We start from the raw sequence: 22,510 nt of genomic DNA, 5'->3' as shown, positions 1-22,510 counted from the left end.
GCAGTCCCTACTTTCTCCCCTATGTCCCTCTAGTCTAGTTGAGATGCTTCCTGTGTTATTGAGGAAGGAAGGGTGGAAAATAAAAAGGTTTTAAACACAATTTTACAATCTGCCCAGATATGAAAATACAATGTAGTGCCAAACAGAGCACTGCAAATTTTACATTCCGTTCAAACTAGGGAACAGGAATTAACCCTGTGCGTCAACCTAAAATCAGGGATGGAGAAACATTTAGAGGATTGATCCAAGACAAAATAATTGTCTCTTGGAAAAATATGGTTTAATAAGTGAAGGTGAACACATTACAGAAAAAAACTATGTTTTACTAATTAGGTTGAATTTCTTGATTTAGAAGTGGCAAGGGTTCACAAGAGTAGTTGACGCTGAGCATGTCACCTTTGAAAAGGCATTTCATTGATTTGTTTGCATAGACAGCATCAAAAGAAAATATTTTCTACAACAAGTCGTTATGATTTGGAATGCATGAGCTGAAAGGAAAATCAATGAAAACTTTCAAAGAGCAACTGAAGGAAAATTAATTGATGGGCTATAGATTAAGAAAATTGGAAAGTTCTGTCAAAGACCGAGTACAAACTCAATGAGCGAATGCATTTGTCCTGCATTGTATCGTTGTGTGATTTTATGAAAAAGGTGCAATGGCAGACCCTCTACTACTGCCTTAAGGACCAACAGCATCTCTGTCTTTCTATTCCTTCATGTCAGCAGCAGAACGCTGTTAAAATAATGGAATTGTGAGTTCCTGTGTCCCCGCTCTTAGTTACATGTGGCAGGGCAATCAGGGCATAGTCACCAGCATTGCATGATGGGAGAAAAGAAGGAAAATCAAATTTGGTCTAATGGTGAAAAATTGGCCTCCTATCTGAGTTGCCATGTCTATCCTGCACTGGAGGCAATAGAGTAGAGGAATGTTCAGACCTTAGATTGGCAAGGACATAATGGTGGAGGCCTGCATATCTCTGCTAAATATGCAATATCTGGAAGAATTTCTACTGTATCTCTACAATATGATTCACTGAATCACTTGCCTGGATACACTTTATTCTAGGCTTATCACCACAATATTTCTTATCTTATGTAAACTTACTGATAGTAGAAAGCAAGTTTTCATTGTAGTTTTCCTCATTTTCATTTCTCTCAACCTTTTTGACAATAAGAGCAATGAAGGCAGCAACAAATAAAACCTTAACAGAAAGACAATTAAAACTAGTTAGTTACAATATCTCTGGAAATGAAAGGCAATTAGCATTGGTACTGTTTGTTAAAGGTTGACACTGCTTGATAGATTTCATTGAAACCTGTGTTTTAAACTACTAGCTGAAACTGCACATCCCATCAAGGGCAGAATTCCATGTCATCCTTTAGTGTTTTTTCCTGACATGATTACAGAAGTACAAGAATTCCCTGTCCTGGACAATCTACATGACCCCAGGCCATACCTACAGCCTGCTTGTCTCCTGACAGGGAGAAAGTGAGGATTGCAGATGCTGGAGATCAGAGTCAAAAGTGGGAAAAGCACAGCAGGTCAGGCAGCATCCAAGGAGCAGGAGAATTGAAGTTTTGGGCAAGGGCCCTTCATCAGGAATTCATCATCTATCTCCTGACAGGGACTAGCACTGATGGATGGGGAATGAAAGCATTGAGTTATAAGCCTCTAGAGTCCTTTGAGATCAGGAGCTCTAAAACTGGGTTGGGATGAAATCAAGCTTTTGAGGGAAGGAATTATTTGGTTTCTTCAGCCTGTCCCTAAAACCTGTGTAGCTGCACTTGTTGGCCTGCATTGATTCAGAGGAAGAACGCCTCATCTTCCGGCTAGGAACCCTCCAACCACAAGGGATGAACTCGGATTTCACCAGTTTCCTCATTTCCCCTCCCCCCAGCCTGTCTCAGTCAAATCCATCAAATTCAGCACCGCCTTCCTAACCTGCAATCTTCTTCCCGACCTCTCCGCCCCCACCCCAGTCTGACCTATCACCCTCACCTTGACCTCTTTCCACCTATCACATTTCCGACGCCCCTCCCCCAAGTCCCTTCTCCCTATCTTTTATCTTAGCCTGCTGGACCAACTTTCCTCATTCCTGAAGAAGGGCTAATGCCCGAAACGTCGATTCTCCTGTTCCCTAGATGCTGCCTGACCTGCTGCGCTTTTCCAGCAACACATTTCCATCTCTGATCTCCAGCATCTGCAGACCTCACTTTCTCCTCAGACAGAGAACAGAATGCCAGCCTTTGCTGGGCCACCCCAGGCTGGGCCACGCTTGCAAGCTTACGGGAAAATGACGCAAGAATTGAGGAAAACCCATGCCCTTGCAGTCCATATGCTTTGTCTGGGCCTGCACCATTGGTGCAGTTCTGCCTAACCTCTAGAAATATGTCTGAAATTCTGGAACATTACAGAACTGGACATAGACCACAGAACCAGGTCAATCCTTCTCTGATCTGAAGCCTTGACTCAAGAAATTGCCATGGTTGTACAATTTGGGACATGGCAAGTGGCCCTAAAAATCTTAATAAAAATAGAGAATTCTAAGCAGCAGTGCCCACCCACCACAGACACTGTAATGCTCCCGAGGATCTCCATTAATGCCCAAGAATATAGGAGATCCCAAAGTGAATCATAATGTGGCTTTTTCAATGTCACAGTGAGAAAGTCCTCTGCTACACAATCCAGATATCTGTCTGTAATAAAAAGGGAATTTCTACGAATTGCCCATAACTAGCTTCCATTCACAAGTTGACTTTTATGGAATTGGCTGAGCTCAGCTGGCCCCTTTGATAGTCCCTTGAAAGTAGTGATCCTGACACCATTTGAATCAGCCCTTGACTGATAACTGTTTTTAATTTTACCACATTTATGGGGTGGTTTTCATTCTCTGCTGATTCCGCTATTACCTTTAATGGCTGTATGATGAAAACACTTTCGACGAAGCTGACAATCATGGATTTGAGCCATTGGATGGACTTCTCTTTGCCATAATCAAAACTATACAGCATGGTAAAGAATGCCGAGACACTACTTGTGACAAACACCAGGAGCCAGCCAATATAAATGAACCACCAAGGGAGACCTTTCGAAACAGGGCTTGTTTTCTTACTTCTGTTCAATAAAGTACAAACTGCTCGTGAAATGAACAAATTAATGAATACTAACAATAAGTTGCAATTATGGCTTACAATAAAAGATTTTCAGTAAAGTAATAGAGATGACTGCGTGTACAAACTTGCATACTTAAGGGCTCAGGGATGGATAGGGGATTCCTATTATCCGCAACCACTCAAATCAATTACTCCGAATTTCTAAATACTCACTATCTGTTTTAAAAACTTGTTTCAACAGCATAACACACATATTTCTGTAATATCAGAAATAGTATCCTATACCTCTTAGTAATGTGGTTAGCATCTGCAGAGTTAATTGCTGCTTTGATGAACTGTATTATCTTCTGCACTTGATCTGTAGCATGTATCTGAGTGTAAGGATTCTGAAATGTCTTTAGTTCCATTTCTTGCAGTTCAGTTTCCACATAGTTAAGTAGATGACTCACATAGTATAAGAAGTGTTTTATCATTTGATCTGTTTCTTTCTCAGGATCGCTGCAGGTGGAATTATTGTCTTCAGGATTGCTGACCATGGAATTGTTATCTTCATTTTGTTGATCAGGACTACAGGTAGCTGAAGAATCATTTTCTAAAAATATGACATTGTCCATCATATTGGGAAGGGAGGGAGGGGTGTGGTTATATAGAGTCCTAGAGGTCTACAGCACAGAAATACTCCTCAATTCCTATCAATGATATTCTTGCACTTAAAATATATATATGGAATTTCAATGATTTTGAGTTATAAAGAAGACACAAGAGAAACTATACGTTTGCGAAGAGATGCATTTTAACAGACACGTCAACATCATACATTTTGATTCAAATTTAGCATAAGAAATGCTGGCAGTAGATTGACAACCAAAGTCCTGCAAGCCTCAGAGCACAGCCCCCACTAAATCAAAGTAACAGACCTAGCAATGTAAACTTATGGACTACCATATGTTACTGCTATTAATTATGAGTTATGGAAATACATCAGAAATATATTTAAATCGACATTTTGCACCAGTTCTTTGACATGTGTTGTATGCATTGTGAAAATACAGTCCATTTCTTAAGCTCTTTGCAGAACTTATTCAGCAATCTTGTGTTCCCAATATGGAGCCTGAACGACTTGGAGTTGATTTTGGAGAAACAGCATAAACTTGTACCTTTGATTCACCTCAAGAGTACACGATTACTCAATTTATCTTTTGAATCTCCATTTAATCAGATTCCAAATTTTGCAAAATTATTCCCAGTGTTCCCTGTGACATGATAAATCGTATGACTAAGGATGTTGATAGGGTTTTAAACAAATTAATGGAGGACAGGGTTTAAAAAATCTAAGGGAAATAGCAGAGTAACGGAGAGGCAAGTGGTAATCAAAGTGTAACAGCAAAGGGTAGAAAAGGAAAGGGTACAAGATAATGCATGGCTTAGAAAGGGTGGACGCTGGGAAGTTGTTTCCGTCAGGCAGGGATACTAGGACCCGTGGGCACAGCCTTAGAATTAGAGGGGGTCAACTTAAAATGGAAATGAGGAGATTTTTTTTCAGCCAGAACGTGGTGGGCCTGTTGAATTCACTGCCATGGAGCGCAGTGGAGGCCATGACGTTAAACGCCTTCAAGGCAGAGATTGATAAATTCTTGATCTCGCAAGGAATTAAGGGATACGGGAAGAGTTTGGGTAAGTGGCGTTGAAATGCCCATCAGCCATGATTAAATGGCAAAGTGGACTCAATGGGCCGAATGGCCTTATTTCCACTCCTGTGTCTTATAGTCTTATGGTCTTAAAATATACACAGAAGAGTGCAGTAGAAATTAGAAACAGAGTAAGTCATACTGGTAAAAAAATCAAAGCTTCAGGGTCTTTCTCTGAATGCACTCAGCATTTGCCATAAGGTAAATCAGTTAACAGCACAAATAGATAAAAAAAATGGACATGGCTTGATAATTCTCCCAGGTGACCAGGACTGGAAACTCAATATTTAAGGGTATTCAGCATTCTGGAAGAATAGGCAGGAACGAAAAGAAGGTAAAGTAGCTTTGTTAATTAAGGCCAGTATCAGTGCAGTGGTGAGTCGTGATAAGGATCATTTTGGCGGAAATAGGAAATAGCAAGGGAAAGAAAGGGCGGGAGTCATCTATCGGCCCTTGTAGAATTGGTGTAGGACAAAGTATAATCAGGAAAAAATAGAGGCACCTCAGAAAGGCACTGCAATTGTCATGGGTGGTTTTAATCTGCATGTTGACTGGACAAATCAGATTGGTTAGAACAACATGGAAGACATATCTGTGGAAGCACCAACACAGTGTCACTGTGAAAGGGGACAGGTCTTCTAACCTGCCAACAGCAGCATCCACCTACCTCTGTTGTTAGCTTGAGTCTGCATCAGGTGATTGACCCGGACTCAGTCCCATCCCTAACTCCCTGGGGAGAATGCAATGGGTTTATTCATGAAGTTAGTTCACTTCCTGGCTAGAAAGGGTAGAGTGCCCTTTAATCCATTTCCCTTCCTAGTTTCCATATCCCTTAACACTCTTACTGAACTAAACTCAGTTTTGAAATTTCAATTGTCTTTTCTGTAGCAGTTTGTGGGGGGAGGGAATTCCAGATTGCCATTTCTTTGAGTGAATAAGTACTCCATCATTTCAGTCCTGAATGGCCTAGTTCTGACTTTACGATAAAAATAAGCATATGCACTGACCGTTATCTGAAATAGCAACCTCCTGAGTATCAGACTGTTCATTACAGTGCTGAATAATGTTTGCTATTAATACCAGTAACTTATTTATGTCATTTGCATTTCTGATATCATCTTCTAGTGTTGGCATTGCATCTTTCAGCTTTCCAGGCAAAGAACTAGCAATCCTTTTGATGTCCTATGAATAAAGAAAAGAGATTAACATTTGGAGATCTAACTTTGCAACTTACAATAAGCAGAAATAGATACACCTCTATTCACATATTGCAATTCTGGTGATGGATATTGATACTTAAAGGAATAACATTTCCACTGACCAAAGCTTGGTTGACAGTGTTATGAGTGAGCTGGGAGTAGGGAGAAGTTCAAGAAGTAGAAAAGAAAGGCAGGGTCTGGTGGATGCACTGCCTCGCACTGCTGCTGGCGTTTTCTCAGTGGCAGGGAAAGTGGAAGGCAACCTATCAAAGTAGAGTTTAATTGAGAACATTAAGTGGCCAAATAATGCCCTGTTAACGTCCCCTTCTTGCCACTGCTGGCAGCAATGGGTGGGCCCTCTGCCATGTGGAGTGGTCACCAAGTATATCCTGGCAGTGCCCTTGCAGCCTAAATGAGGGGGTCCCTTGTGAATGGGTACCAGTGGCTATCCTCAATGGCACAATGCATATGCCCTTGATAGCACAATTTCTACCTTCCCAGTCCTCCCAATGCTTCACGTGTCCCTTGGATACCCCACTCAGCTTCATCCAGGGTGGACTACTGTGGAGAGGGTGCAGTCCCAGCAGTGGCCACCATTCTTGGAGGCAGTGTTGAGACTGAAGAGCTGTTGGCCTTCCAATTGGCTGTCAGCTTTTGCAGATGTGAGCTAGTCTGTTAAAGGGATGGGAGCTCTGACATCATGACAGTCTTAGTTCAAACATGGACAAAAGCACTGAACTCCATAGGAGATGAAAGAGTACCGACCATTGACATTAAAGCCACATTTGATCATGTGTGGCATCGAGAAACCCTAAAATAATGAAAGTTAATGGGAACCAGGAGAAGCTCTTTGCTGGTTGGAGTCATAGGAAGATGGCCAAGGCTGTTAAAGATCAGTTATCTCAGTCCCGGGACAGCTCTGCAGGAGTTCCTCAGGGCCCAACCATACTCAATGCTTCATTAATGATCACTCCTCCAGAAATATGAATGTTCACTGATGAATACATAATGTTCAGCACCATTTTAAACTCTTCAGATGCTGAAGCAGTCCAATTGCAGCAACATCTAGACAATATTCAGGCCTAAACTGACAAGTGACAAGTAACATTCACACCACCCAAGTGTCAGGCAATGACCATCTCCAACAAGACAGAATCTAACCATTGCCCTTGGACATACAATGGCATTACCATGGCTGAATCCCGTTTTCGAAACTAGGGAGCATTCATTCACTAGAAACAGAACTTGACTAGTCATATAGATGTTGTAGCTACAAGAGCAGGTCAGAGGCTAGGACTCCTCCAACGAATAACTCACCTCTGACTGACCAAAGCATGTCCACCATCTATAATGCATAAGTCAGGAATACAATGGAATGCTTCTGAGTTCCCTGAATGACTGCAGCTGCAAAATCACTCAAGAAGCTAGACACCTGTTATGGACCAGGCCAGACTCTGTCAAAACATTTCAAGAAGGTAGCCCAGACCTTAACTTTGCTAGTTGTTTTAAGCAGGTGTAAAGTGGATATTCCAGCTGGTCAAACCACTTAGTTTTAAACAAAACAGAATTTCTTTACAAGATTTCTGAATGAAACACAAACAACAGAAAACAGGATACCGAATAACGTGACCTATCCGAAAACCCAACAGATCATCCCAATTTAATGATGCTGTTCCAAATACTTGCGAGAAGCCTTCGGGCACAAAAGGCAAAACCATAGACAGGTTCTTACAAGATAGAAGTCACGGAGAGAGACAGTACCAGTCTGGACCTGCTTCTGGGTCCAGTGGCTTTTCCACATTACCCTACCCCCCCCCAAAAAAAAAACAGAGAAAAGCTGAGCTGGGAGAAATGGCCACTTCCCTTTCATTGTACAAGTGATTTTTATTAAAACATTGAAAGCCTTCTGCCTGAGGCAGTATCTGTTAGCTGTTCTCAAACTGGCCCTAAAACCCTGCATCCAGACTATTCAGAGTCTATGTCATTTACAACCTCTCTGAAAAAAAACAAGGACTGTATAACCTTGTTAAAGGAGTTGCTTTGTCACAAACCATTCAGAACAAAGCAGCCTACTTAATTAACACAAACATCTCCTCCTTCTAAGATTGATGCCCAGTAACAGCAATATTTACCATCTAAAAGATCCTACAGAGATTCACCAAGACTTCTTCGACAATGCCTTCCAAATCAATGACAACCACCATCTAAAGGGACAGGGGCAGCAATTTATGGGAACACCACCACCTGCAATTCCCTCACCCACAAAACCACTGACTCTGACATCTTGGAAATATAACACCATTCCTTCAGTCTCATGAGGTCAAACTCTGGAATTCACTCCCTAAAAGCATTGTGGGTGAACCTACACCAATTTTAAAAATAAATCACAGAATTAGGGCATCATGGGCAAGGCAGCATTTATTGCCCATGGGCAGCACGGTGGCACAGTGGTAAGCATTGCTGCCTCACAGCGCCAGAGACCCGGGTTCAATTCCCGCCTCAGGCAATTGTCTGTGTGGAGTTTACACATTCTCCACATGTCTGCGTCGGGTGCTCCGGTTTCATCCCACAGTACAAAAATGTGCAGGTTAAGTGAATTGGCCAAGCTAAATTGCCCGTAGTGTTAGGTGAAGGGGTAAATGTAGGGGAATGGGTCTGGGTGGGTTGCTCTTCGGAGGGTCAGTGTGGACTTGTTGGGCAGAAGGGCCTGTTTCCACACTGTAAGTAATCTAAATCTTAATTGCCCAGAGGACAGTTAAGAGTCAACTACATTGCTGTGGGTCTGGAGTCACATCTCGGCCAGACCAGATAACAGTTTTCCTTCTCTAATGGACATTAGTGAATCTGAGGATTTTTCTGAAAATTGATTCATGGTCATCATTAGATTCTTAATTCCAGATTTTTATTGAAATGAAGTTCCACCATTTGCCATGGCAGGATTCAAACCCAGGTCCCCAGAATGTTATCTGGGTCTCTGGATTAACAGTCCAGCTATAATACCACTAGGCTATTGCCTCCTCTATTAAAGAAACTGCAGATTGGTCAGGAAGCAACTTACCACCACCTTCTCAAGAGCAATTAGGTAGGAAACAAATGCTGGTCCAACCAGTGACATTGACATCCTATAAATGATTTTAAAAGTTACACAAAAGTTCTTTGTGAAGACAAACATAATACTGGTGAAGTGGCCTTTTGATAACATAAAAATCAATGCAAAAAGGCTTTCTGATCCCAACCTGACAAAAACTCTTTAAAGTTCTAAGACCTTAATTGCATATTTTCATTTCACCGTCAGAAACCTGATTTCTAGCCTCTCGCATTAATGGAGACCCTCTACCCACTCTGTTACTAACACTCAGGAGCAGCATGGAGCTCCTTCCAGATTCCCAACTGCTGCACAGCTTCTTTCTTAAGGTGAACAAACCCAAATTGTGAGTGATAGGTTTTACACTGGTATTTTTGGTATCCATGGAAACCCTATAGTCGATGTGTGGAATTGCTCTGCCCCTATTGACACAGTAGACGAGTATTTCTTTTTTGTTTTAATTGCAATTCTGCTATCTTTCACATCGCTGATGAGGTCTTTCAGTCACTTGCAGGGGTCCAAGAGGTGTGGCAATCTTTGCAGAGGATGCCCCAAACAAGAGAGATTGAAAATCTTCGTTGCATGCATAGGCAGCAGCAATGCTCAAGACCTCCTTTAAAATAACTGAAGATTAGATTTAAATATGCTTTTACTAAACCATGACAAGGGAAAATGATCATTTTCAGCACCATAGATGTCTTGGGCTGAAGATGCCTCTTGGAGGCAAGAATTTGGAGTTGGATACTTTTCCCATGTTACAATCCCATGTTTGTTCCAGCATGGCAGGCAGGTGGGATTTTTATCTTTTGGGGGGATTATCAGCCCAAGAAAGAGACAGAGGCAGACTGATGCCAAAGCAGCCAGGTTGAAACTATTGCTTCACCAATAGAAATATTGACTTGGCTTTACAGATTAGCATAGAATCCCATTCCCACCATTCTCTAACCCCCTACCTCCTCATGCCTTTCTACTTCTACTTCCTTCACCCCATTACCCTCTTCCCTGCCCCACATATCTCTTGCCCCTCTCAAAACCCCAATCTATTCACCCAGTACAAACAGATTTCACATGACCCATAAAGGCAGTCTGTAGCTCATACAACTGTCAAGATAAATAAGTCACTAGAATAGGCATTTGAAAAACCTTTATTTTTTTCACAAGCTCATAAATCTCTCAAAGCCACCAAACTTGCAGTCCCAGGATGGTTAAATAAAACAAATATTGCACTTAAGAATTTATCTTGTAGGCAGCCATGCCACCAAGCAAGCATTTCCCAGGAGCAGCTGCAAAAAGAAACTCTGCATTTTAGAATCCATGAATGCTCGGTAGCCAAGCCATAAATTACACATTCTTATGAGACAACTGAAAGATAAAAACAGCACTTCAGGGTCTATTAGTGCCTTAGAAGGCAGACAAAAGCTCAAACACCAAACAAAACTTTTTAAACAGCCAATGAGATGGCTGAGCTATTTTGCAAGGAATAATATCCCCAAGAGGGTGCTAACAACAATTTCTGATCTCACACGAGGCTAGCATTTCAAGATTGTACAATGCATAATAGCACTTTGTTCAATGGATAAAGTATGTAGTATTTATACAACGCTATTCCTTCACTTCTTAGCTTGAAATGTCAGAAATAACAATCTTGTAACTATTATTTCATGATTACTTGCACTTTCCAATCACTGTCACCACTGATTTTAGTAAACATGATGTAACTCAGAAAATGGCATTTCATGATGAAATGTAAAGGGGGAAATACCATTTTCACTCATGTTTTATATTTATCACACCTCGAACCCATGCTTCCCACCTCTACTCTGCAGCTGTAAGTCAGAAAGTTTTCTAAAATGCAGCTGCTTTGATGAAAATTGCAAAATTTCTGAAATTTCTGCCTATGGCAGAATGAGGTCCTCATTTCTAAACAATAATGTGTACAGCTCCCACACTCAAACAGTCCTTCCTCAAACTGATAAAATTAGTCAGTGCCAGAAATAGAACTGGGATTTCCAGATATACACCTGGCCACCATTTTATTTCATGCTTGACTCCATTTAGTTCTGAACATGACTCTGAAGATGCTGTGTCTCGTTATAGTTAGGTATTTGGAATTTTACGAAGTATTGTTAGCAAATTTCAGATTTGTTGTACACGTGGAATGATTTCTATAGGGGAGAAAGAAAACAATCCTCACCATCATTATATTCTCAGGGGTTCGTTGACATTCTGAGGGGTCATCAGAAGCTGACTTATTTAGCGTTGCTGATATGTCAGTTGATTTGGGACGTGTGTTTCGAAAAATCTGCACGATTATGAGATTCACAGGAAAAATGATCAAGGCACTTTCAATTCCAATGATTACCTCTCGCAAACCGATAATGTGGTCATCTGTAATAACAAATAATTTGGTTGAATTCAATAAATAGCTACTTACCAGCTATGATTTTGTTTCCTGAAAATTCTTGAAAGAATAAAATTTTGTATTTTACTAATTATGCCTCAGTGGGTTTTATTTGTTAAAAAAGTTTTTGTGTTTGCAATAAGTTTGAAATAGTTAAACAGAGGTGTCTTGTCTTTGTCAAGTTCAACACTACCAGTGTTGCTACTTAAAATGATGGACTATGCATGGGGTTGGAAGATACTCAACCTGTGATTGAATACAGTGATGTGTATACAAACAGTCTGGTTCAGCCTGAGACGACAGCAAGAGATGAGTGTAGAATAGGAACATAGGAAAAGGTATAGGTCATAGCCCCCTGGTCCTGTTCCACCATTCAATGAGATCATAGCTAGTCTGTGGCCTAACTCCATATCTCATAATACATAAAAACAAAACTAAAATTAAAACAAAATTTAACAAACATTGGGACAGCATGGTGGCTCAGTAGTTAGCATTGCTACGTCACAGTACCAGGGACCTGGGTTTGATTCCAGCCTCAGGCGACTGTCTGTGTGAAGTTTGCATATTCTCTGTGTCTGCATGGGATTCCTCCAGGTGTTTTGGTTTCCTCCCACAATCCAATAATGTGCAGGTTAGGTGGATTGGCCATGCTAAATTACCCATAATGTCAGCGACGCATAGGTCCGGAACCACGGGAAATATAGGGTTACAGGATAGGGTAGGAGGATGCGTCTGTGTCGGAGACTCTTCGGAGGCTTGGTGAGGACTTGTTGTGCCAAATAGCCTGTTTCCACCCTGTGGGGATTCTATGATTCTATGAATTTAAAACCAACAATGGAGTGGCAGATAAAGTTTAATTTAGATACATGTGAAGTATTGCAATTTGATAAAGCAAACCAAGGCAGGGCTTATACATATCATTATACTTGTCATTTATCTCTCCACCCTGTAGGCTCCCTGCCTCTATTCCTGATGAAGGGCTTTTGCCTGAAATGTCGATTTTCCTGCTCCTTGGATGCTGCCTAACCTGCTGTGCTTTTCCAGCACCACTCTAATCCAGACTCGAGTTTCCAGCATCTGCAGTCCTCGTTTTTACCTTACACAGTTAATTGTTGGGCCCTGGGGAGTGTTGCCAAACAGAGAGACCTTGGAGTGCAGGTTCATAGTTGTTTAAAAGTGATGTCGCAGGTGGACAGGGTGCTAAAGGCAGCATTTGGCACACTTGCCTCCATTGATCAGATCATTCAGTATAGGAGTTGGTTAGGCAACTTTTAGAATACTGAGTACAATTTTGGCTGCCCTACTACTGGAAAGATGTTGTTAAACTTGAGAGGGTGCAGAAAATATTTACAAGGATGTTGCCAGGGTTGGAGGGTTTGAGTTATAGGGAGAGGCTGAATAAGCTGGGCTTTTGACCCTGGAACTTCAGAGTCTGAGGGGTGACCTTACAGAGGTTTACAAAATCATGAGGGGCATTGGTAAGATAAAAAGCCAAGGTACTTTTCCTAAAGTGGGGGGAGTCCAAAACTAGAGGACATAAATTTATCATAGAATCCCTACAGTGCCGAAACAGGCCTTTGGCCCAACAAGTCCATACCGGCCCTCTGAAGAGTATCCTACCCAGACCCATTTCCCTACCCTATTACTCTACATTTCCCCTGACTAATGTACCTAGCCTACACATCCCTGAAAAGGATGGGCAATTTAGCTTGGCCAATTCACCTAACCTGCACATCTTTGGACTGTGGGAGGAAACCCACACAGATACAGGGAGAATATGCAAACGCCACGCATAGTCACCTGAGGCTGGGATCGAACCCAGGCCCCAGACGCTGTGAGGCAGCAGTGCTAACTACTGAGCCATCATCCTACCATTTACTGTGAGAGGGAAAAGATTTAAAAAGGACCTGAGGAAGGGATCTAAGATGGCGGCGATCTGAGAAGATCACACTGCAGATATTTGCAATGCAGCAGGAGCAGGACGGTCCTTTAACCCGCCCAACCCAGGTCATCAGGATTTCTTGGGGCATTTGAAAGATTGTGGAGCCCCAAGAAACATTTAAAAATTGACTTACCTGTATTTTCAGCTGTCCAGAAATGGCTAAAAAGGGAGGAGGAGCATTTGAGGCCGGGTCTGCAGCTCAGCCTGCAGCAGCCTCGGAGCCGATTACTCTCTATGGCCTGGTGAACCAGGTCTTGAAATCTCGCGAGATGTTGGGGAAACAGATTGAAGAGAAGCTAGCTCCAGTCTCTCTCATGCTGCAGAAACATGAGCAGCAGCTGGGAGACCTGGAGAAGAGGACGGATGAGGTGGAGCACAGGGTCACAGTGGTGGAAGCTGATGCCAGTTCATTCAAGGAAGAGATCCAAGCCCTGAAGACCCAGGTTCGTAATTTGCGTGACCAAATGGGTGATCTTGAAAACAGGGGCAGGAGAAAAAACATTCGGATCATCGGTCTGCCTGAGGGTAAGGAAGGTGAGCGGCCTGCGGAATTTGTTGAAGATTGGCTTCCGAAATTCCTTTACTTGGAAACTGGCATGAGAGGATTAAAGATAGAGAGGGCTCACTGGGTCGCAACACGGAGGTCAGGTCTGGGTCAACGCCCTCGTCCTTTCCTGGTGCGGTTCCATCATTACTGGGATAAGGACAGAGTCATGGAGGGGTCTAAGATCATGGTTTTTCAGGACTTTTTGAGTGGCGGTGATCCAGAAACGAAAATCGTATGGTGGTGTCAAGAGAAGACTGAAGGAGCTTGGGATTCAGTACTCCCTGAGATATCCGGCAGTGCTTCGGATCACTTTAGATGGATCCATGCATCTCTTTGACACATCGGAGAAGGCAAGAGACTTTGTGGACAAACTAAGCTAATTTAAACAATTGTAGTATGTATAAATATTGTTGCTTGTGTATGTGTTTATCATTCTGGAAAAGAAATGGAGGAAATCCGGTTGGAACTTTGTTTTTCCCCTTTTTTTTCCTCTATTGATAATAATTTCGTTCAAACTATGTCTGGCGATGGTTAAGATGTACATTTTAAATTTCTAAGTTAGGACATACCAAAGGATGGATGGGGTATTTATTCCCTTTTTTTATAAAAGAATGTTTTTTTATTAATATTGATATTCTATGGGATGTTTATTCTTTTTAGCTTGTGCTTGCGATGCATCTCTAGCCGGGACAAGTGAAGGTGGTTGAGATGGTTAGATGCCTATTTATGGGCAGTTCAGGACAGGTAGTTGCTCCCTCCGGGCAGGGGGTGAGTTCCCCTACTCAGAGCTATTGGCGCTTTATTATATTTGGTTTGTTTTCTGGTTTTCGTTGTTTTTTTATTTTTAATAATTTTGTATGTTTGTTAAATGTAGTGGCTTTAGTTTATGTAGTTTTTATATTTGGTGGACCATGTGACACTAAGGCTCAGTAATTTGTGGTTCGGGTTCCTCCTCTCTGGAATTTAAATGTAAGTGCAGAAGATTATGGCTAATGATTTGATCAACGTTTGTGAGAAGATTTGTAGCTCGGGTGCTCGTTGTTGTGGTTCTGTTCGCCGAGCTGGAAGTTTTTGTTGCAAACGTTTCGTCTCCTGTCTAGGTGACATCCTCAGTGCTTGGGAGCCTCCTGTGAAGCGCTTCTGTGGTGTTTCCTCCGGCATTTATAGTGACCTGTCCCTGCCGCTTCCGGTTGTCAGTTTCAGCTGTCCGCTGTAGTGGCCGGTATATTGGGTCCAGGTCTATGTGTTTGTTGATGGAGTTTGTGGATGAGTGCCAAATTCTAGGAATTCCCTGGCTGTTCTTTGTTTCGCTTGCCCTGTCGTCACACACGCAGACGACAAGCAACATGAATTTGATTTGGACAACACTACCATTATAGGGCAAGCGAAACAAACATTTAACTCAGATTTCTCCAGTTTCCTCATTTCCCCTCCTCCCACCTTGTCTCAGTCAAATCCCTCGAACTCAGCACCGCCTTCCTAACCTGCAATCATCTTCCTGACCTCTCCGCCCCCACCCCACTCCGGCCTATCACCCTCACCTTAACCTCCCTCCACCTATCGCATTTCCAAAGCCCCTCCCCCAAGTCCCTCCTCCCTACCTTTTATCTTAGTCTGCTAGACACACTTTCCTCATTCCTGAAGAAGGGCTTATGCCCGAAACGTCGATTCTCCTGTTCCTTGGATGCTGCCTGACCTGCTGCGCTTTTCCAGCAACACATTTTCAGCTCTGATCTCCAGCATCTGCAGCCCTCACTTTCTCTCATGAGACTGGAAGTGCATCCCATCTTTGGAGATCTTGTTTAATTTTTTCAAATAATTGAGTAAAATTGGCTTTGAACAGCCAATCCAGAACTGGAGTAATGAATATGCCCAAATACACAAACCCCCCCCCCCCCCCGTGACCACTTAAATGGGAATCTATAGTCACTCTCAAGGGCCAACTCTTTCGTAAGACCACCCATAGGCATAGCCTCTGATTTAGCAAAATTAATCTTATACCCTGAAAAAGCGCCAAACGCGTGAATGTATTGTATCAGGCAAGGCACTGAGACTGCTGGATTTGTCAAGAAAATTAGAACATCGTCTGCATACAGCGAGATCTTATGTAATTTTGACCGCATTTCTGGAGTTGATATATTGAGATCCCCACGAATGGCCTCTGCCAACGGTTCAATCACCAACGTAAAAAGTAATGGTGAAAGGGGATAGCCCTGCTAGCTGCCCCTAGTAATATTAAAATTAAAATTGCTTGATCGTATCCCGTTGGTAATGACCGCAGCGAGAGGTACACTGTAGAGAACCTTTACCCATCTTATGAAAACTTCGCCCAGACCAAACCGGTCTAGAGTATAGAAAAGGTACGGCCACTCAACTCGGTCAGATGCCTTCTCTGCATCTAAAGAAATCACCAATCCCTGTATTGACTGCTGTTGGCATGCTTGAATTACATTAAGCAGCCTCCTAATGTTATTGGAGGATCTGCAACCCTTTATGAAACCCGTCTGATCCTCTTTAATAATAGAGGGTAATACAGTCTTCAGCCTTAATGCAAGAGCCTTAGAGAGGATCTTAAAGTCCTCATTTAAGAGCGAGATGGGCCTGTATGAAGCACAGTCTTCCCTTTTTTAAGGATAAGTGAAATATTGGCCTCTCTGAGATGGTGGGAGACAAAAATGACTGTATGAATCATTAAACATATTCAGCATTGGGCCTGACAGTATACTATAAATTCCTTATAGAATTCACTGGGAAGTCCTTTCCACTCTGAAACTACCTCACAGCTTCCTGCACTTCTTGCTCTGATAATGGGGCATTGAGAAAGGACTGTTGTTCGGGAGTCACACCCGGGAGCTTCAGATCTCTAAAAAAGGATTCCATTTTGGCCTGCCCCTCCTCACAATTCTCAGACTGATATAACTTAGAGTAGAATCTCTGGAACGCCACATTAATCTTTTTAGAATCACATGTTAGGTTCCCAGACCCTTCCCTAATCGCTGTAATGGTTTGTGGGGCACCTCTCTTTCTGGCAAGGTATGCTAAGTATTTGCCTGGCTTGTCACCATGCTCGTATAACCTTTGCTTTGTAAAAGCCAGCTCCTTCTTTGCCATCTGCATGAGCATGGAATTTAGGGTAGACCGCAGTGTCGTAATCCTCTGTAGTTTGACCAACAAGGGTCTGTCAAAGTAGGCCTTCTCGGCTGCCTTCAACCGTGCTTCAAGGAGACGTTGCTGCTCACCCTTCTGCCGCTTCCTACTTGTGGAATATGAAATAACTAACCCTCTGGCATAAGCTTTGGCAGTTTCCCAGAGAACAGATGAGCTATCAACTGAGCCTATGTTGATGTCTGGGAATGCCTGAAATTCCCGAGAGAAATACTCCACAAACTTGCTGTCCATGAGAATAAAGGGGTCCATTCGCCAGTACTTGAATCCACTGTAACATCCTTAATTTTAACCATGAGGTACACTGGAGCATGATCAGAGATGGCAATATTACCAATCATACAGGATGTCACCAGATAGATCCAGGGTTACCGCAGGGGTGAGAAAAAAATCAATCCTCGTGTGACATCTGTGCGGATTGGAGAAAAACATGAAATCCCTACCTGTAGGGTGGAGACACCTCCAGACGTCCACCAACCTTAATTCCCCATACAAACCCAATAACTGTTTAGTTTGTGAGGGTATCGAGGGACCTTTAGGCAACCTGTCTACTGTGGGGTCCATGAGGCAGTTGAAATCTCCCCTTATAATGATGTACTGAGACTTGAGACTTATCTGTTTAGAAAAAGCATCGACCAAAACTTTAAGAGGATGAGCTGGGGGACAATAAACATTTAAAATGCCATATTCTTCCCCATTTATCAAGGCTTTAAGAATTACAAACCTCCCGTATGTGTCTTTTAACACATTCCAACAACTTAAGTGTGAGAATTTTCCTTACCAGTATAGCCACTCCCCTACTTCTGGTATTAAATGATGAAAAATAAACTTGGTCAAAGCCATTCTGCTGTAATTTCAGGTGTCCCTTGTCATCCAAATGTGTCTCCTGTCACAAAGCAATATCCATCTTCTCCTTTCTAAGACTCAAGAGTACCTTCTTCCTCTTAATTGGTGAGTGACTTCCCTTGATATTCCAGGTACACCATTTAATCAAATCATTGTTGTGGTTCTGTTCGCCGAGCTGCAAGGATTTAAACATTGGGCAGCTAGGGGTATATCTTGCATGGGTGATTTATTTGAGGGAGATGTAATGATGCCCTTTGATCAGTTAGTACGGAAGTACGAGTTACCTAATAGAGACCTCTTTCGTTTTTTTCAAGTTAGGGATTTTAGTCAAAAAAAGACCACACTTTTGACTGATCCCTACAAATCTGACATAGAAACAGGGGTACTATGGGCTAAGAGTACAGCATGTCCCAAGTGCAAGGTCTGTACGGGTACTCTTACCCATTGTCTTTGGTCTTGTGACAGGCTTCAAACGTATTGGAGTGCTGTGGTGGGTGCAATGGAGAGGATTTTAGGTGTAGGGGTGGAGAAGGACCCTATTTCTCTCCTTTTGGGTCTACCCATTGTATTTCCTGCAGACTCGCATAAGGAAAAACTTTTCAATATTCTTACGTTCTGTGCAAGGAAGAATACCTTGCTAGGTTGGACATCAGAAAACCCCCCAGGCCTGTCAAGTTGGCGGAAGATTGTTATGGAGCATATTCCCCTCACAAATATGGTACACCACAAAACTGAGAATTTTTACAAGACATGGCAATCCTTTTTGAAATACTTGGACACAGATTTATCTGCCACACTAACAAGGGCTTTTATATAGCCATAACGATTGTGTTTCATGAGTCCAATAACCAGGGAGAAGGAACTGTGAATGTATGAGTATTTTGTTTGGCTGGGCTGAGGTATTACTATTTATTTGTTTGTTGTTAGGTATTTATTTAGTTAGTTAAATAGCTAGTTTACGTTTTTTTTTAATTTTATACTTCTCTATATATGTTTATACATTCGTATAGGAGGGTGGGCTGGGGAAGTTTTTTTATTATTTGGGTTTAGTTTTGTACTATTTTTGTACTGTTTTGAATTGCATTGTTTTGTATTTGTTGTAATATTTAAAAATCTATTTTTTTCTTAATCAAAATATATTACATATAAAAGGACCTGAGGGGAAACTTTTACACGCAGAGGGTGGTATGTGTATGGAACAAGCTGCAGAGGAAGTGATGGAGGCGAGTACCATTACAACATTTAAACGGCATCTGGATGGGTATATAAATGGGAAGGTTTTAGAGGGATATGGGCCAAGTGCTGGCAAATGGGGCTAGGTATGATTAGGATGATTGGGAAGCCCAGACGAGTTGGACTGTGGGGTCAATTTCTGTGCTGTATAACCCTATAACTGACCTAACGTCAACTGGTTTGTGAAAGAAAGTTCCAATTATTGCTAACTTTTATCAGCCTTTGTCTACAGAGATGCTTCCTAACACTTTTCCCTCGGATGCTGCCTGACCGGCTGTGCTTTCCCAGCACCACTCTGATCTAGACTCTGATTTCCAGCATCTGCAGTCCTCACTTTTGCCTACCTTTCCTGAGTGGTCTGGCCCTAATTTTTAGACTAGTTCAACTAGTTCTAGAACCTCAAACCAGTGGATCTTTTTCATTCATTCATGGCTAGGGTAGCATTTATTGCCCATCCCTACTTGTTCAAAAGACAGTTAAGAGTCAAACACATTGCTGTGGAGTCACATGGAGGCCAGATCAGGTAAGGATCAGTTCCCATCCTTAAAGGATAATTGTGAACCAGATGGGTTTTTCCAACAATCGACAGTGGATTCCTGGTCATTAATTAGACTCTTAATTTCAGATTTTTAAAAATTGAATTACAATTCTACCATCTGCCGGGATTACAACTGAGGTCCTCAGAATATTACCCTATTTCTCTGGATTAACAGTACAGCGATAATACCACTAGGGCTGAAAATGTGTTGCTGGAAAAGCGCAGCAGGTCAGGCAGCATCCAGGGAACAGGAGAATCGACGTTTCAGGCATAAGCCCTTCTTCAGGAAACAGTTTCCTGAAGAAGGGCTTATGCCTGAAACGTCGATTCCCCTGTTCCCTGGATGCTGCCTGACCTGCTGCGCTTTTCCAGCAACACATTTTCAGCTCTGATCTCCAGCATCTGCAGACCTCACTTTCTCCTCAAAGATAATACCACGAGGCTATTGCTTCCCTAATAACATAGTTTATCTTTATATACCATGTCTTTTCCTATTAGTATCTTGAAGTCTTTAATCGGATCACCTTTTAATCTTCTAGATTCTAGGCCTAAACACTCCTCATAATGTAACCCCTGAAGTCCAGATATAATTATTACAAACCTATTTTGTCCTCCCTCCGAGGGCAATATATTATTCCTTTGACAAGGTGCTGCACAAGAGGCTGTTGAGTAAGACAAGGGCCCATGGTGTTAGAGGCAAGATGCTATCATGGATAGAAGCCTGGTTATCTGCCAGAATGCAGTGAGTGCGGATAAAAGGATCTTTCCTAGGATGGCAGCTGGTGACAATGTTGTTCTACAAGGCTCAGTGTAGGGACCACAACTTTTCACTTTATACATTAATGAAATAGATGAAGGAACTGAGTGCATTCTGACTAAGTTTGTAGATACAACGATAGGTAGAGAGACAGGTTGCATTGAGGAGGCAGGGAGGCTGCAGAGACACTTTGGACAGGTTAGGAGAATGGGCAAAGAAGTGGCAACTGGAGTACAACATGCGAAAGTGTGAGGTCATGTAGTTTGGTAGGAAGAATAGAGGCATGGACTATTTTCCAAATGGGGAGAAAATACAGAAGTCTGAAGTGCAAAGAAACTTGAGCGTTCTAGTCCAGGATTCTCTCAAGGTAAACTTGCAAGTTGAATCAGGAGTTAGGATGGTCAATGCAATGATGGTATTTATTTTGAGAGGACTTGAAAATAAAACCAGGGTTGTATTTGTGAGGCTCTATAAGGTTCTGGTCAGGCCACATTTAGAGTATTATGAACAGTTTTGGGTTCTATACCTCAGGAAGGATGTACTGGTCCTGGAGTGTGTTCAGAGAAGGTTTACAAGAACGGTCCCTGGAATGAAAAGCTTAACATATGAGGAACGTTTGAGGACGATGGGTTACTGGGGGAAAGCAGGAAAATGGGGTTGAGAAACTTATTAGCCGTGATTGAATAGTGGGGCAGACTCAATGGGATGAATGACCTAATTTCTGCTCTATGTCTTATGGTCCATTTGTGCCCAGGTCTGTTCACTATACCAACCAGTGGCAAAAGGTACAAAATTTTGGCAGGTGCAAAATACTTCAGGCTTCAGTCTTCCCAATGTTAGAGTGAAAGAAATGGAAGTTCACCCATAACTGGTTATTGGGCAAGCAGCCTGATAGTAGAGGGGTAATAGAGGAATTGAGAATGGCAGCAGACAGGGCAGACTGAGAAGTCATCAATGTGCACATGGAACTTGTAACCCCATTTTGTGCATGAAGTTGTCAAGAGGAAAACAAGATAGACAAAGGATAGAGATGGAGGAGATTACATAAGTAGTGGTGCCAAGACACGAGAACAATGATAACATTGTTTATACTGAAACAACTGCTAAGAACTTTCTTGACTGGCAGGTGCAAATGGGAGCATGCAAAGCACAGAAAAGGCTTAACTCCACAACCCTGGCAGGACTCGAGTCTGGGAATCAGCCTGATTGTCAAGCTTGATGCCCAGTTGGGCAGGGCCAGACTGGAAAAGGGCACAGGACAAGATATGTTACAACCCTAACCTGGTGGGATGGGCTCTGATCCTTGGATTCCTGAGGCGGGGAGCATTAAAATCCTACGTATGAGAGATCAAATGCCACCATCAGAGGCTTGAGGGGTCAGAGCTGGGCAGCAGGAGGTGTGAGGCCTTGAGAGAGATTGGAAACATAGGGAAGATTGGAAGATCTGGGGTAAGGTCAAAAGCCTGGGAGTGGAAAGAAAACTTGAAAATCTTGGAGAGAGACCAGAAGACGTAGGGAAGGTGGGAGGTCAGAGTTTGGATGGAAAAGGCTTGGGTACTGAGTGTTCAGGGGCCTAGGGAAATCTGGATGCTTCTTTGGGACAGGAGATTATAGACCTCAGTTGGAAAGGTTTGGGTATTATCAAAACGGTCAGAAGTTTCCAATATCAGGAGCCTGGCCAGACAGGCATGTTAGCCACATGTTGAAGGGCTTGCCTCATGATACAGCAGTTCCTCAATTCTATTTATTTGGGAGAATTCCTGGAGCCAGGTTAAATTTCAAATGATGAGTAAAGACAAAATTGAACCACACAGCCTCATTATAATATTAAAAATCTGAAAAGGCCATGTGGACTGATATCGAGTTGCTGTCTGAACTGAGACCTTTCACAGTTTAATAATCACTTCTCTCTAACTTCATCCAACCCAAAGAGAGTAAAATTCATCCTAATCTTTCTATGATCAGATGGAGTAAATTGGAATCATGTCAGAGAAA

At 42.4% G+C, this 22,510-nt stretch overlaps 1 protein-coding gene across 2 annotated transcripts in view; it reads right to left on the bottom strand.

Annotated features, from left to right (window-relative positions):
• Window positions 1-22,510, bottom strand: part of LOC122558306 (polycystin-1-like protein 2) — a 148,883-nt gene that overhangs the window by 52,256 nt on the left and 74,117 nt on the right. For both annotated transcript variants that reach the window (XM_087995772.1, XM_087995774.1), the window contains exons 21-25: window positions 11,281-11,474; window positions 5,810-5,984; window positions 3,400-3,706; window positions 2,911-3,115; window positions 1,106-1,202 (exon numbers count right to left, since the gene is read on the bottom strand). In XM_087995772.1, the coding sequence (XP_087851898.1) occupies window positions 1,106-1,202; window positions 2,911-3,115; window positions 3,400-3,706; window positions 5,810-5,984; window positions 11,281-11,474 (978 nt within the window). The remainder of the gene's footprint in view (window positions 1-1,105; window positions 1,203-2,910; window positions 3,116-3,399; window positions 3,707-5,809; window positions 5,985-11,280; window positions 11,475-22,510) is intronic.

This window comes from Chiloscyllium plagiosum, unplaced genomic scaffold (assembly GCF_037043375.1).
Source record: "Chiloscyllium plagiosum isolate Xiang-an unplaced genomic scaffold, Cpla_swu_hap1 HiC_scaffold_17, whole genome shotgun sequence".
In the NCBI taxonomy this organism is placed as follows: Eukaryota; Metazoa; Chordata; class Chondrichthyes; order Orectolobiformes; family Hemiscylliidae; genus Chiloscyllium; species Chiloscyllium plagiosum.
The sequence above is the reverse complement of the archived record's forward strand: the minus strand, read 5'-3'. Positions and strand labels throughout refer to the sequence as shown.